Genomic DNA, 18169 nt, shown 5'->3' with positions numbered 1-18169 from the left:
TTGTTCTTCAACGATCAATTTTTCTGTACTATTATTATTAGCTCTCGTTCTGTGCCATAATGTAAACACGTGTTAATTTAAATCGTGAATCGTGAAGGTAAAGGATTGAGGGAGATATTTGAGTTAAGTAAGTTAAGATAAGCAGTTAACGATCACTCGATTGTTGAATTCAATCGATTGTCCCATCACTAGTTATTCTGTTACAGCTGGCAACTCTGCGCCACAACTCTCTGACTCAGGCTGTATTGATACTTTCATACTATAGTGTGACTGTTGGTGTCGATTATTTGTCTGCTGGTTGAGTGTTTTGGAATTCTCAGGTTTAGTTGTAAAACATTATACCTGAACCTGAATCCTCCAAAACTTATAGCCTGTAATCAAATTAGTTGTTTTCTCTTAGCGACTACAAGTATATAAATCGTTTTGTTATTAATTAATACGTCTACACACAATCTTCAAATTTATTTATATTTTGGACAAGATTTACTAACAAAATCATGCCGCTTACTAACGATGTGAGCATACTAGAATTTTATGGAGAAAACGAAAGATATAGATGTGGTTATTGTAAGTCTTCTGACACTAATTACAGTGATGGTAAGTACCACACTAATCGTACATAAATCTGTTAGGTTATGATGAAGTTACATAATTTTAGTAAACACAGGCCTAGCCTCTGGTTAGGTATTTGCTCTTCTCATTTGTAAACCTAGCCTAAAATTAGTTTTAGTCAGTAACAACTCTTCCAATATTATTTTTGGTATACTGTGACCTTTTAAAGCAAAATAATTTCATTTTCAGGTGGCTCACCTTTTCTTTCAAAAGGCCTTGTGGCAAAAATAAAAATTATTGGAAGAGAGTTGTTAGTTTGCAGTATAATAGCTACCATGACAATTGAATAAGTGAACCAAATTATTGTTTATTTGGTTGCAGTATAATAATAAGTGCCAAACACTCAAATGATCGATAATATTGAATCATCAATATTCTTCAGTAATGAATTCTCGCAACAACTGCGGCTGCAGTATATTATAAGAGGTCACCACTGCAATCATATTAGGGTACCAAATTATCAGTTAGAAATAGGTTACTTAAACTATCAAATACAAAAACATTTCAGTTACAGTTATTTACAATTAATGTTTATCAGATCTTTTTAATGTATTAGCCTAAATTAAAATATTGTTCCAAATTAATTCAAACAAAGTAATAGGATAATCACTTATATGGTATTTAAGTAATGACCACTAGTATATATGTTGTGTCACTAGCTGTCAAAAACATTTATCCTTACAGTAAAAAGTAACTAAATGTTAAAACAGTTTTGTTTTGTTACATGTTATTGATACACATAACGTAGATAGTTTTTTATTCATCAATAAGTTATTAATATTTTATATTTCAGACAGCTGAATTATATTAGGCTATAAACTTAATTGAAAATATCTATAACTTAATTTGTGTCAACATTTTTTTTTCTAACGTTTAGATAGTCATAAATATGATTCTATTCTGGTGGTGGCCTCCTATTATACTGCAGCGACAACTGCTTAAATCAAATTACGTTATATTTGAATTAAGTTGTATTTCAAATTACAGTATAAAAAGTAGAAGGGCCACCACCCAACCGGAAAACCGGGAATAAGTTAAGCTAGGAATTTTTATGAGAATTGGGAAAATGATAAAATCAATTTTTCGTCTCCAAGAACTTATAAAATCGAGACATAATTTTACAGCTTCTTGGATCAAGAATTTATTAATTTCAAAACATTGTATTATACGCAACATGGATTGTGAAATTATGAATGAAGATTGACATGTTCGTGAGCCTCATCTCATGGGTTGCTTAAATTAGTGTAGTGGTTTATTTTAGTTCTACTCTTATGCTGCGGCAAGCACACTCCCCCTCCCCAAAAAAAAAACATGTAACAATCTGTTGGACAACTTAAAATCGGCCGACAGTTTCGGTCTTTGGAACTAGTAACAGTAAAGAGGCAGAGCGTTAATGGCTGCGATATAAAAGGGTTTTTATTCAGTCGTCGAAGTGGGGCTATAAACAGGCTTGGTTCATTGTTTGACATACCCAGTCTTTCAGTACACCAGAATTTCATTTGAATTTTTACCAGGCCTGATAATATACCTTTTGAAAAAGAAAATAGTGGGCAAGCTATAACAATTAACGCCAAGAAAGACGCGTTTGCATCCAACATGTTGCACAGCAATGATAACTGCTGCTTGCATCTGTCGTGAGTGTTACCCATATGTACATCACAAACATTACACTTTGTTTAAGTCGCCAGCACTCACGGCCCACTGCTTACCACTCGTATCGCGGCAGAGACATCGGTTAGTCTATGAATGATTGCTCCTCGCACATGTTCTGATTGGTCATCATATTACATAGATTAAAACAAAGTGATGTATTATATAGGTTAAAACAAAGTGATATTTTGTTTTGATATCAGTCACATCCAAACCTCGACTAAACTGTATTTATACTGACAAAAATTGCAAGTTTTGTGTCCGACTGTAAAAATTGTATCTTAACGGGTGCAAGACTTCTCGTGAGCGCTGCCGCAACCATTGTCTAACAGTTGTTTGCAAGAACTGAAGATCAGTCTCGACTATTAAAATTTCAATTATAAACATTGCCGAGACATCACTGCGTGCATAAACACTTCGTATTGACTCGGAACAACCAGCGATACAACTGTAGCAAGTACTTGCGACAGTTGTCGTGAGTAAAATTGTTTATCTTGTTCACATTATGCGTCTGTAATTGTGCAAATTCTCTTGCAATTTTACTTGCCAGTGTAAATGTAGCTTATGTTGTGACCAGTCTACAGACGGCGGCCGACCGAATGAACCACGTACGTCTGTTTCGTCGTCGCAGCAGGATTGGTTGGAAATTCCGTCAATTCTCCGATCAACTATTTACCTGAACGACTTCCCCGCACACGTGACGATTGGTCAGACGATTCGAGCTGTTCAAACCAAATAGTCCAACATGTATAAGGGGTGAGCCTTATGTCATGATGTTTCGTAATCCATGACTATAATCTAACTGTTTCAAGAACTCTTGAAAGTGGAGTCACGACTAGTGTTGGAGAGCCGTTTGTGAGAATTAGAGAGCTATGTCGGAAAGGTAAGAAAATAAAAATAGGTACTAAAACAAGAATTGATTCCACAGCAACCGATAAGAAGCTAAATGTCTAACGCCAATATGGTACTGTGTAATCTTATCTGCAAATTGGCTCCATGAAACTGAATGTTCAAGGCGTTCGAGTGATGGGGAGGTTTTGCAATGCAAGTTAAAGTTATTTTTTAAATGTTTAAGGGTATTAATAAGAGGTGAGGTGGTTGCAGTTGGTATGACATGGGGCATGAACTTTTATTCTATCTTCTTTTTACATCAATTCAAGCTTGTAGCATGTAGGTAGTTTTTTTTTTAATTTTCTTGATATAAGAGCACAAACCGAATTGAAGTTGATCCAGTAATAGTGCAAAATTACCTCTAGACATCCTTCTTAGACATTAGCAAAATATACTTTAATAAACACTTAGTAATGCACATTTTTATATAGTCTACACCAGATATATATCTGGTATATATATACAGAGTAAGTTTTATGTCCTGGCACACCTGGATATAATTTAAACGGCCCGAGATATCTATGTGAAACCTTGACCCTACCTATTATAACATATTTTTTTAATTATTCAAGTTGTTGAAAATGTTGCCCCCCTTTCAACAAGTATAGGGATTTGTATTTGAAAATGTGTTAGTTGCCCCCCTTTACTCAATTGTAAATTTGTCATAAAATCTGTTAAAATAAACGTAGAGACCTCTAGTTTGCATTATTGGATTTCTTTTTTTATTCGCTTTAAAATGAGGGGTCACATGATAGGGGTTTGTATTTGAAAAAGTTTTGTTGAAAAGGGGGGCAAAATTTTCAACAACTTGAAAAATTAAAAAAAATTGTTATAATAGGTAGGATGAAGGTTTCACATATATATCTCAGGCCGTTTAAATTATATCCAGGTGTGCCAGGACATAAAACTCACTCTGTATGTTTATATATATATATATATATATATATATATATATATATACATTTTTCCCTCTCCAGTTACAGAACTCAAAATTCTTTGTCACAAACAGTGTTCAACTGTATAATAGCGTTAGTAGTTTCAGTTAGTACAACTTTATCTTTAATACTGCATAACTACTACCTTATTTAGTGATAAGGTTTTTAAAATACCAACTAATAAATGTTTTTACAGATTATAATTTTTGTGGCTTGACAAAATTCAAAATTGTCATTAGATGCAAAGATAATAGTTATATGTATCACAATAAGAAGCCAATGTAATAATGATAAAGGCAAAATTTCACTGAACATAATTATCATATTGACTGGATGCTGATCTCTGCCAGACTTATTCATGCCTACTATAGTTGAATTAATGACAGAAGGGTATTGGGACGAGCTCGACCGAAGACAGCCGAACTGCCTCACGAAGGCTCGCCCTACCGCTCCACCAATCACAGCCGAGCACTTTCCTTTTCGACGGAGGCAGCGTTGTCACGTCTCCTCTGTTGTAGCTGTCATCCGGTAGGTATCAGCTGAGTGATGCGCAGTAGCAAACATCATTGGTTGTTGGTTATGTATGTTGTTTCGTGTGGTGTTATATTGCGCTTCTGTGTATTCGTGGCCAAGTGTTTAAACAGTCTTTTTCAAGACTAAACCTTATTTGAAAGACAAGTGTACGCACGTACTTTCTAGTGTTACATTTTTGTGACAGACATTATTTAATTACTGTTAATTCCGTACCATGTCTCAGTGCACTGAAACAGTGATAAAAAAACGCTGTAGGCCTCGCACTCGCGTGATAAGTGTGCCTTACACCAAGGTTGGAGAAAAAGGCGTTCCATTGCGAGGCCAATCCCGGGAGTTGGTTTGTCGAGTGAGAGACTACTTCCAGCGAGAGAAAATTAACAAAGGACCGATACTTCCAGTAGACAAAGTTATCGAAAGAACTGCTGCGGCTTTGGAGATAGGAAAAAATACAGTTGTGAGAATTGGAAAAGAGAAAATACAAAGTGAACAGAGTGGCTTGAAACTGAACACTCTCGATAAGAAATATTCAAGGTTTAAGCCTGTTACGGAGCTGGACACCTTTCAGAAAGATGCCATTCGCCGCCATGTCTACGGATTCTTCGTAAGAAGAGAGTATCCCACAGTAAGGAAGCTACAAGTAAGTCTTGCAGAAGCAGATCTTTTTCGTGGAAGCAAATCATCTGTTGCCATTATATTGAAGAGATTGGGTTTCAAACACAAGAAATTTGGCAGCCGTAAAATATTAATGGAAAGAGGAGACATCATTGCTTGGAGGTGCAGATTTCTTAGAGAAATAAAAGATTTAAATTTTGAGGAAATAGTTTGGGTTGATGAAACTTGGGTAAATTCTGGGCACTGTAAAAAAATTGGACGGACTGATGATTCTGTTGAAGGTACGTTTCCTGTTCCCGTTGGAAAAGGGGGGAGGATAATTCTTTTGCATGCTGGCAGCTCTGCTGGATTTATTCCTAACTGTGCATTACTTTTTACATCAAAGAAAACCAACGAGTATCATGAAGAGATGAACCACAAAGTATTTTCAAAATGGTTTCAAGATGCTTTACTTCCAAACCTAACGAGGCCCTCGCTCATTGTAATGGACAATGCAAAGTACCACTCAAAAGTAGTTGACAAACCACCTAACAGCAGTTCTAGAAAGGATGAAATAATAGAGTGGTTAAATAATCATGACATACAGTATGAAAAGGCGATGTTAAAAGCCGAATTGTTAGAACTTATTCAAAGAAACAAACCTCAGACAAAATATGAAGTCGACGAAATTGCGAAGAAACATGGTCACCGAGTACTTCGGCTGCCACCATACCACTGTCACTTCAATCCTATAGAATTAATCTGGGCTCAAGTAGAGGAATATGTTGCAAGAAGCAACAGGAAATTTAACATAACTGAAATATTACAGTTGACGAAAGAGGGGTTGGAACGTGTAACAGAGTCTGATTGGAAGAAGGTAGTAGACCACACGAAGAATATAATCCTAGATGCTTGGAAAAATGAATGGTTGATGGAAGACTCCGTTGAGCAGATGGTAATAAACATCGGCAATGACAGCTCCAGTGAAGAGGATTCGGACAGTGACAGCAGCGACAATGAAGAGGAAGAACGCGGCAGTAACGTGAATGGTATTTTCCCTCTCTCTCCGGTGGCAGAAAGAGTGTTGGACTTCGATGAACTGTAAAAAGCCGTATTGATTGATAGTTTGTAATGATTGGTAAATATTACACCTTACATGTTACTAATAAAATTTGTTAAATGCATTTTAATGGCACTACTTATTTCCTGGTTAAACTGTGCAGCAAAGTCAGTTGGCTTTTTGTATATGTACTGTTTAGTATTTAATTTACTCAGAAATAGAAGTAATTCCAGAGGTTTTAAAAAATGGGCGCTATTGAAAAATAAATGAAAAAATTATAAGACTTAAATAAAAATAATCGACTCACTAAATCTTACATTTTGTAAATAAATCCACGTTTTCTATATATCAAATTGATTTCCAAAATTGAATGATAAGAAAATTTTTAAAAAAATACATCATCACAAATCTGTGGTTTAAAGTTAGTAACATTTAGTACAAAATTAAAAATATAACAAGTTTCGAAATATTTTTACAGATTTTTTGTCAAGTAATTTGATTACATTAAGTTGATTGATAAAAGTCACACTGAAGGAAATTTCATATCATAGTCGGATTGACGCCCTAGTCGCAAATTTTGCATTTTGGTCACCCTAGCAATTTAAGTTTAGACTCAACAATTAACAATTATTATCCTATAACGGTTTTAACAGGATACCTTTTATTGGTTAAAAATACTATCCTAAACGAGCTTTATCAGGTTCAAACTACAGTATCTTTATTTCTTTTAAGTTGATTTTTGACCGCGGCACAGTGGTCATTTCAATGGATTTGCTAAGACTGATAAGACTGAGTAAATAATTATAACTTAGCAGACTTGCATTTACTTAACGAATATAATTTTAATTCTTTTCACTATACTCCTTGGTGTTTAGAAGGTAATTATTAATAACAGTAAAATGTACCTTATTCAAATTATTATTATTAGGCCTATGTATATATTTTCAATAATACACTCGTGGTTTCAGTAAAAATCCTTTACAAGGTTTGGTTTCTGACTCAATTACTTATAAAATAACAATTCTCAAAACAACGAACGCTATTAATTTATCGCTTCGATAAATGTGTCCACATGTTTCCGCTGCGAACCACCCCTACCTAGAAGCGGTTGATGTGAACGCTGTGGATGATCGAGTCAGACAGAACAACTTGGCAACACTGTAGCCGACCGGTCCCGAAGAGCCCCGAACTTCGGCCATCGCTGCCGGGTCTCAATACCCTTCTGTCTTTAATTCAACTATAGTTAGTTTTCAGGTTTATCACAATAAAACAAATATGTTTTGTAAAAGATAATTCTACTTGATATTTTTAGTAGTTTTACATTAATATACTTGCACCAAAATAATATAGCTGATCATCCAATTCCTTTACTAGAATAATAAGAAATTTTGTTGGTTGATTATTCATTTATGCAATAAATTTGGTATAAAGTGAGTAATTGTTTTCTTTATTTTACCTTAAAATTTAAAAATATGTTCTTAAATGTTGAAAAACTGGACCACTCAATTGTTGAAGCACAGTTTCGGTCAACATCACATTAATTAGGGCTTTTTTGTTTTTTTTTCTGAATTTTATCATTGTTACCAAATTAAATTTTTTGACTCAATTAAATGCCACAAAACCCAAATAAAAAGTATTAACTCTGCTAGTTTAAATGTTAAACTTAAATGATGTTTAGTTTTTAAGTGTCAAAAGGTGGTTTTTTAATTTATTTGAAATTTTTAAACCGTCCTTGGAAAATTCTCTCCCATTGTGAGAATCAGTCATCTTCATTTCTAAATAAGTAAAGTGATTGAATTTATTTTTTCATGTGGTCAAATAATATTTGATGTGGGCTTGAAGCTGGTGTAATACACATAGTCCGGTAAAATAAGGATGCAACCTCGGAATGAAAGATAATAAGCTAAAAATTTGCATACGTCTTTATTTTGATGGTATAAAACTTACCTCAAAAGTCTCACATAATCACGTGTACGCGTCTTTAGATATTTAAGGTCAAAGTTCACGAAAATCAGTTTTTTGAAAATATCTCGTTTCCCTTACGCTAAATGACTTTGAAGGTGGTAAGAGAAATTGTAGAACGAAAAATTTCTCTTCAACTTTTGTCTGAAGTAATTTTATGTACGCTCAACTCTTTTTGAGATACAGCGCAAAGAGTAGTGGACCGCTTACCTGTATATACGATAATGCGAGGTCAGCCAGTAGAATACAATAAATAAATGAGTTATATTGTTAATTATTCACTTACTATTATTATTATTACTTAATACTATTATTATTGTTAGCATTATTATCATTATTATTACATTTTTATTATTATCATTATTATTATTAAATTTTTATTATTATTTATTATTTAATATTCCATATTTATAGATATTAATTATAAATTATATATTCTCTAAATAATACTTATTTTATTTTTACCAAACATACAATATTAAAAGAAATATTTCAAATGAATTTTAATTATATATTTATTTATTGATCCAATAATCAATTTATTAAAATTGCAAATATAAAATATTTGTTTTTATTATTAATGATTAATATTTGTGTTTTAATTTTCTTCTTCTTCTTCTTTTTCCTCTGGCTGTTCAATATTGGATTCATTATCATCATTCTCGTTTACAAAAGTATCAGAATAGAAAGATTCAAGAATATCAGGTGCATATTCACTTCCTTCATTGAAACCATCTGGTTGATGAAGCGTTGAGGCATGATTGTCCATTACACTACCCACAAATTAAAGTGCATCGCAATCCTGATTTCCTGCATCCGCAATTAGAACCACAACCTTTCTTGCAATTGCAAAATATTGTATTCAGCAGTTCTTCTGGTGCTGGTGGTAATAATGTTATTGGTTCCATTTTGCAGTACTCAGCCGAATTCCTGGGGTTCTAAATCATTTCCCAACCAAATTTGGGTCTGATAATAGACACGAAGGATATGCTGACGAGCTGCTGTACTTGAAGGTGGAAGACTTGATAACTGCACTGGTTTGTTGCGTCTTGTTGATTTGATGAACTGGGTGTATCGAAAAGAGTCTATATCATCTTCTGATTTCGGAGCATTATACGTTGCTAAGAAAATACTCCATTTTCAAATAATTCTTGTACAGAGCAGTTTTTTTTTGTTTAAATAGTTCAGCTGATTGATTTAAATCGTGATGTTTTTCGAACATTAAAAAAAACGATATTTTATCTTTTTTATAAAGCGCAGAAGTCGTATCATATCCACTAAACGCGTGTAAAAATAATATGTGTTTCTTAGAATGAGGGTATTTATCAAAACTTTTCGATAAATACAGTTTTGTCTCCACATTACTCTTACCCATTTTTTTTGAAAAATATTTCTTGTTGATGTGATTGAAAACGTCCTATCAAGATAACTAGCAAATCAATATCTTCTCCTACACTGACAGAAGTAACTTTTTTAAAGTACAGACTCTGCAATAGCTGTTTCTACAATGATAATATCACTATTATCTCTGGCTTGTTTTGTAGTGATATTAACAGTTTTTAATTTGTTGATAAGCATGTCTATAAATATTTTTTTATTAGATGAATTCGATAAAAAATTTTCTTGGCTAATTGGCACCTCCATTGTTTCATCAAAGCGGAGTTCGTAAGATTTTGAAACACCAGCAGTTCTTCTTAATTGTTCCATTGCTTTAATGTTCTTAGTGTAGTCTGAGTAACCATCAAATACAACAACGATACTTAACCCATAATGTGTTTGTAAATATTTGACGTATTTATTCAAAATATGAGAGATAGTATCATCTTTATTCCATACAACGCGATGCAAGAGATATCAACCATCGATGATATAATATTCATATGATATAATATTCATAGTAATATAGTAATATGGAAGAAAAGTATTTCTTTTAATATTGTATGTTTGGTAAAAATAAAATAAGTATTATTTAGAGAATATATAATTTTTATAATTAATATCTATAAATATGGAATATTAAATAATAAATAATAATAAAAATTTAATAATAATGATAATAATAAAAATGTAATAATAATGATAATAATGCTAACAATAATAATAGTATTAAGTAATAATAATAATAGTAAGTGAATAATTAACAATATAACTCATTTATTTATTGTATTCTACTGGCTGACCTCGCATTATCGTATATACAGGTAAGCGGTCCACTACTCTTTGCGCTGTATCTCAAAAAGGGTTGAGCGTACATAAAATTACTTCAGACAAAAGTTGAAGAGAATTTTTCGTTCTACAATTTCTCTTACCACCTTCAAAGTCACTTAGCGTAAGGGAAACGAGATATTTTCAAAAAAACTGATTTTCGTGAACTTTGACCTTAAATATCTAAAGACGCGTGCACGTGATTATGTAAGACTTTTGAGGTAAGTTTTATACCATCAAAATAAAGACGTATGCAAATTTTTAGCTTATTATCTTTCATTCCGAGGTTGCATCCTTATTTTGCCTTATTTTACTGAGTTAACAGCTGTTGTATGTGGTTCAGCCAGACAAGCTGTTAAGTGCGAGGCAGGTTATCACTTGCTACTAGATCCTAGGTATGAAGTGGTGTTTACAACGTAAGATGTGGGACTGCTTCCTTAGAAATGGTGCTTTAGACGGTGTAACCATTGTGGTTTAGAAACTTGATTTTCCAAAATATGCGTTGTTATCCATTCAACATGTATATACATTTTTTAAACTTAACTCCAAACAGCTAGGAAATTTTTTCTTAACTTTTCATGTAAGAAATTTTGTTGACTAATAACAATCTTTAGTTTAGTGTCTGATTTGGTGAAATGTAATTGTGCCTAATCTGTAATTTAAATGTTAATCCAACAAACTGAATAACCATACAGTTGGCCAACTGTAATAATTTCGACATACTGACTTTAATATTAAAATTTCCACTCAATCACTCACTGTCTTATGCAAAAAGCAAAATTAATTTGATTATTCTAATTCTTGTTTGCAAATTAGGTATACAAAATAAATCATGTCATTGTCAGTGGTTAACTGGAAATAGAATGCTATAGACCTGCAACTTTTTGTTTATTGATCAATTGTTTCTTGTACTAATATAGACTTTTTAGGATTAATACAATATTATTGGATGCAAACTTGAAATAAATACTTTATTTATATTGATAAAATAATCAATATAATCTCAGTCCTTTGTTTTTAAAAGCTGTTATATCTCGGTAGTTTGAAAGAGTAGCTAAATAGAACCTTTTAATTGTTTAACTTGACCTCATTAAATTCTAATATACTCGTAGATGTGTACATTGTTGTGAAGCGTTATTCTGTTTTTGAATGCACGGAATGTCAAGGCAGTTAAAATCCATTGTATGATAATGGGGATTTATGGTGAAAGTGGAGTTAATGACAAAAGGGTACGGAAGTGGGTTAGGCAGTACATTGAAGGAAGAACAAATGTCCAAGCACCACAAAGTGGTAGACCTTTCACTGTGAAGAATGACTAGGTTAGGAAAGTGGATGGAAAAATTAAATATCGCAGACAGTTCACAATGATAGTGAAATAGATGAATTTCTTTTAAGTTTCAACGCACTGTTGTAAGAGTTAGCACAAACTGATTTTTCCTGCAAGGTTCTGAAAATACAGACATGTATGAAACAAAACAGTTGTTGGCAGTGTTCTTTATTCCATATAACCCAGACCTGATCCCTCTGACTAAAACTTGTTTTTTCCTACACATGAAACACAAGTTTCTTGGTAAGCACTTTCAATGTGATGACAATGCACACAATGGAGTAGGTACGGCTTTCTTTATTGGTGGAATATTTTTTTGTTTAAACAAGTAGATAAGTTGTTCAACTGCTGCACAAAACTGTGTAAAAAAATTGTTTAACGAACAATTTTCATATGCATAAAGTTTGAAGAATATCTTTGTTTTAATTTTAAAATGCTACTAGCAGTTGCCCGCGCCCTTCGCATAGAATTTTGTACGTTTTACACCTGTATGAGAACTTCTGGTTGGAGTGAATTATATTTCTGACACCAATATGGAGTTTGCCTTCTTCCCATGATGAAGAATATATGTTAAAAAGTGTACATTTATGTTACAAATATAGCCTCGAAAAGTATTTAATATAACTAATAAGAATACACCTTTGAATACTTTTGTATTTTTTTTTTGGTACAATGTACATTTTAAATAAATTGTTAAACGATATAAATTGATCATGTATATAAATTAAACAGAAATTTAGCCACCAAGGTAGTTAAAACATCAATAAATTTGATCTAATTATTTACTTACTTCATTTATTTACCTCGACCTCTACAAGTACCTGAAAATGGATTCTTAGAATCCGAAATATACATTGTACTAATAAAAAAATACAGAAGGGTTCAAAAGTTTATTCTTATTAGTTTTATATTTATGGTCATTTTAATTTACTTGGGTCTTGGCACTTTTTTTGTTTCAAAGCTGATTTAGCCTCTCTCCTGATCAAGAAAACAGCTCTGAGAAGCCTATTTTTTGTCTAAAGACAACTTAAATAGGGTTCATAAAAGTCTTTAATTGTATGGTAGAAGTTAAACTACATTGCCTCATATCTGCACTGCTGGAAGTTACCCACAGGTTTGGACGAAATTTAGTAAGCATTGCATGTATAAACATGCAATGCTTACCAGCAGTGGTCTTATGACAAGTTATACAACAAATTATATTTCCGACGCCAATGTTTAGTTTGCCTTGTTGCCACAATCAACAAAATATCATCAAAATGCTTTAACTATGCCCATTGTAATTTATTTCGTTCTTAGTATGTTTTGTTCCATAGTTGGTTTTGTTCCATAGTTGGTTTTGTTTTGTTTTCCGATCAAAAAAAAGTATATCACAGAACAGAGAAGCCTATTTCTATCAAAAGAGAAGTAAAACGGGTTTTATATCAGTCTTTAAATTTATATTAGAAGGTTTTTTAATATTTTAGAACATTTAGAGTTGGAATTGATACATTAGTTCAAAAGAACAGTCCAGGGAACTTTCGTCTAACATAGTTCTTATCGACGCTTCAAAGGCAGTCTTCAGACTGAAATTCTGACCATCTTAAGTTTTAGGATTTTTGTACGGTAGAATAGTACTTACCTAATCGCTGAAATCTAGAACTACATGAAAGTTATGGTTACTATTTAGAAAATGTATTCACTGTAAATGTAAAGAAATTTAAAATAATAAAATAGGTTTACACAGAACAGGTGATTACATTTAACAGGCTCATTCAATTAATATTACACAACTTTAGTGACCAAGAGGGATTTTTCACTATTTTAAAGACCAGTGGGGTTCAGCCCGGAGAGATTTTTGAAATAAGAATAGGCCTATATTCATCCCAGGAGCCGTAAGAATGTCCATGAAAAATTTCAGTACAATCGGTGGTACAAACACACTAACACATACACAATAGCACATTGAAATAAAAAATGAGGCAAATATTGTTTTAATTATTGTGGTAATTAATTTGTCTTTGACAGTTATAGTACGGTATTTATGACAATAGTGCAATAAAAAGTACACATTTATAAATACAATTAATTCTAAAATTTAATATAAAAGATAGATGAAAAAATATGTAAGTAGATTAGTATCACTTACATTTTAGGTATTTTAAACTAATCTGATTCATAAAATTAACTGAATTGAATGATGTGTAGAATGAGTATAAGTGATCTGGATAGCCTTTACTATTTAAAGATGGATCCTTGCAATCATTAGCTCAATGATCAGCTAAGTTAAGGATACTTACATTATTGTACCACTTACGTACTAATAAGTCATAAGTCATTAAGAAGTTTTCTTAATGATTCTCACCCTCCCTGAAGCCCAAAATTGCCCCTTAACCCTCCATCAGGCGCTTAAAATTAAAAACACCATCAGGCGCTCACGGAGGTTTCCTCCAGGTTAGCGAAAAATGGATATCATAGTCGTTTAAACTGTTTTCATTTGTTTAAAACCCTGCAACTGGCTTTAAGCGATTATCGACGCATTAACTACAGTTTCAAAATGGCACTAAGCTATTTTCGACGCATTAACTATGTCGTAATATTATCTCTCACAGCAAGTCTATTTTTACTTTGTTTGAAGTAAAACATACGTAAATCTAAAGATAAAGATTCAAGGTTTCATATTATACCATAAAACGCTCTATAGTTAAGTTAAATCTTTCATTATAAAATTCTAAACTTGGATGTTCACATTTCCGATTGCCATTTGTTTGCGTAATTTCCGAATACGCTAAAATTACCGTATGTTTGTAAAAATTCCCTATCGTGAGTTTACGTTCTACACGATCGTAAGTGTCGTCATTGAAAACAGTGTATTCTTGGCTTTCAGAAACATCTTTTCAATAGCCAGTAGGAAAATTAATGTTTATAAAATAAGCGTTTGAAAAGCTCGTGTTTTGTAAAATCCCAAAATGCCTAATGCGTCGAAAATAGCTTCATTAAATTTTGTTATTTTTGTTACTTTATCGTTGTCTGGAAATAGTGAAAATCATATCAAAACAAAGAAGAAGAAATGCTCTAAGCAACAGTATAATAGACAACGAAGACTATGAACTAGTATTTTATTTTTGTTCTGTTGCGCAATCACCGACTCAGCCAGTAGAGAAGAACAACGCATCGCATGGTTGCCATGTTGATATCTTTGTTTGTTATTACGCCATTGCCGGTATTAGTGTATTGCTTGCTATTTATTAGGATATTTTAGACATTTCGTTATTTAGTGTGTATAAATAAAAGTTTGTTTATTGTTTTTTTTTTTTAATTAGTGAAGTGAAAAATGTAGAGGTTAGGTTAAGTTTTAGGGAACAGGTTGGATTTTTGTGAAACTGAAAATAAGCCTATGTTCACGTAGGTTCAGTGTTTTATAATTTTGTAGAAAATTTAATTTTAATTAAAATTAAATTTTGATTTAAATTTATGCAAAGGTATTTATTATAAAAGTGAAAAAGTTTTTTTTTACTTTTTCTGAAGGTATTAGCGTTTTATTTCTATGACCGTCGCTTGTTTTATTTTTTTAACAAAAAAATAATATAAATAAAAATACATTGTTGTACATTTTTGTAAACTTCAATAAACGTACTATCTTTATAAATAATATTTGGATGAAAAGAAAATTGTTAGCTAAAAAAGTTAGGCATTTATTTCACAATTTTGACTTTTGTAAAAATTTAAAAAAAAAGTTTGTTCCCATATAAAAATATCTTATACAATGTAAACTTCTATAAATGTCATATTTTTCTCTTCTAAATATATTTATCTCTTAGAAAAAAATATTTGTTCATCCAATAGATTCCAAAATGTCAAAATGGTATACATAATAGTGCTATACAAACTTTTTTCAGATTTTGTAGTTTTTATAGATATATTGTTCAAAAGTACCAATAAACTTCTTTTACCTAAATATATTTTTTGTAATTTGTAATTGAGGTATATAAGCAAACTTTTGTATATTTTAGAATTATTCTAAAAACTTTCATATTACCTGAGAGGGTGCTATACATTTTGAGAAAAATTTATTCTTTACTAATATTTTTAACGTTAATCTGTAAAAAAAATAAAAATACATTAAATGATTCAACCTTTAATATTTTTTTGGGAAACTGCATTTATTTCTAAAGACATTGATGTTTTTAAAATGTTTTTATCTTAAAAAATAGATGAGCAGTGATTAAAATACAAAACCCTTACAAAATCACCAAAAAGTGCCTGCCATTTTGGGAAAAATGATGGCCAGTTCCAGGGTTAAATATTCATACTGATTTAATTACAATGTAATATATTCATTTTTTAGAAATTAAATAAAAATTACTCTCTTATGTGATGAATTTTCCAAATAAGAAATTCAAAATTAAAAAAATGTTATTGTATAATAACAACATGATTTATTTTAAGGAATAATGCAATTAATTGTAAAAATGTTTAACCTACTGTAATAATATATGGAAATTAACTTAGTTTTTAACTTCTTACAAAAACAACTTACTTCAAATCTTGAGATATTATACAATTGTAATGTCAATTATTACTCTAAAATCAAAATTTATTCTTTAATAAACATTTTTTTAAACACTACACAAAGTTTCAAAACATTTTTCCTTCTGGTTCTTATAACGCCGATGTTCACTCCATAAACAGTACTGAAATGTTCCCTAGCACACTGGTACTGTACTGACAAGTCTCTCGTCTTCATTCTCCATTTCACAAAATTCAAATAAAATATATTGTAAAACTTAAAAAGAAACCATCACAGGTCACACATTTAGGCGCACACGGATTATTACTCCATAAAAACTAAACACTGTAAGGCGCTCACGGAGATTTCGTCCAAGCACTACAAACACAACATCGGGCGCTCACGGAGGAATCGTCCAGTCTCGCACGGAAGTAGACCTCATACTGACAGATTTTGACAAAGATAAGCGGGAGGCTATTGTTTCGCTTCCCCGAAAGATGCTCGTGAAGTACACTGCGGGAAACGACTGCCAACATCAGAAAAGTAGTACTATTTTTAATAATAAAAAATACACGGAGGAAAACTCTGTTTAGCGCCCGATGTAGGGTTAACTAAACTTTGCACACTGAAACTCCTTCACTTTTGTCCAAATTGGCCAGAAGTGGAATACGGACGGAAGTCTAGCATGCACAGAATAGAATATTATTATAGATCAACTTTATTCCCTTGTGGCCTAGGTGTAGAGAGCAATCTTCAGTTAATAGATGTTAAATAAAACTGGCAGAGCCAGTAATGCATATCCACTTATAACTTAGGTAAGTGGAGGAGGGTGGAAGTACCTTCATGATTGGAGTTATTTTCCTCCTTCTATAACAACAAAACAACAACAAATATTTGCATCAAAATTATACAAAAGCTGGCAGCCTAAATAAACAAGCCATATTGATCGCTTACAGGTTATATTGATGGCTGATTAGTTTCGAACTTTAGCCAATCACGATACAGCTGCTCACTTGCCTTTACAAACATCTGTTTGCACTAATAGCTCTGCCAGTTTTGATTTAACATTTGTTAGCTGAAGATAATGTTCACTAGAAAACTAAGATGTATAGATATGGTACATTTTCTTTACTGTTTCCACTTATCTAAATTCTTTCTCAAATCTAAATTCATATGTATTATTGACTTAGCAAGGTTACTGACTTAAACGTTTGTTTTTATTTTGTTGCAAAAAGACAGTTTTAATGTAAATAATATTTTTTACCATTCTTATGGAAATAATAAATTTTGGTTTAAGTTGTAAATCCATACTAAAATGTTACAGGAATGTGGGCACACGGCTTGACTGTTCAGGACTACCAGGACTTGATAGATCGAGGATGGAGACGAAGTGGGTGTTACTGTTATAAACCGACCATGCACCTTACTTGCTGTCCAATGTACACTATAAAGTAAGTATTACTAATCTGAGCTGATCACTTCAGAGTACAAACTGACAATTTCTATCTGTCTTAAAAGTCATAATACATTAATTAATTATTCATTGACTTAGCATTAGCGAAGTGTGTCACTTGAGGGCTGGACAAATTTTATGTCTGTCTGTCCGCACGATGTGAGAACTAATTGACTTATAGACTTAAAATTATACATGAAGCTTCATCTCTTTCTTTACAGGCAACGTAAAGTTTGATGATGGTACATGTCAGTTCACTGAATTTTGCTAAGGGTAATGAACATTGATCTTATGTGTAACCATTTTCATGGTGGCGATGACAAAATCACAGAATGAACAATATAAATACAATCATATGAGATTTTAACACAATGATATAGTAACACATGTAGTCACAAACTGTTAGAATGAAATAAGATGTAACATTTTATATTAAATCTCAGTGAAGCCTGTTATGGCA

At 32.0% G+C, this 18169-nt stretch overlaps 1 protein-coding gene across 1 annotated transcript; it reads left to right on the top strand.

The window, feature by feature from the left end:
- The first annotated feature begins 228 nt into the window (after positions 1–228).
- Positions 229–17711, top strand: LOC124362370 (arginyl-tRNA--protein transferase 1-like). The gene is made up of 2 exons (XM_046816809.1): positions 229–597; positions 17581–17711. The coding sequence occupies exons 1-2, from the start codon at positions 498–500 to the stop codon at positions 17709–17711; spliced, it is 231 nt and encodes a 76-aa protein (XP_046672765.1). The 5' UTR covers positions 229–497.
- The last annotated feature ends 458 nt before the right edge of the window (positions 17712–18169 follow it).

Source organism: Homalodisca vitripennis, chromosome 5, assembly GCF_021130785.1.
Source record: "Homalodisca vitripennis isolate AUS2020 chromosome 5, UT_GWSS_2.1, whole genome shotgun sequence".
In the NCBI taxonomy this organism is placed as follows: domain Eukaryota; kingdom Metazoa; phylum Arthropoda; class Insecta; order Hemiptera; family Cicadellidae; genus Homalodisca; species Homalodisca vitripennis.
Note: the sequence above shows the minus strand (reverse complement) of the source record. Positions and strands in the feature narration are given on the sequence as shown.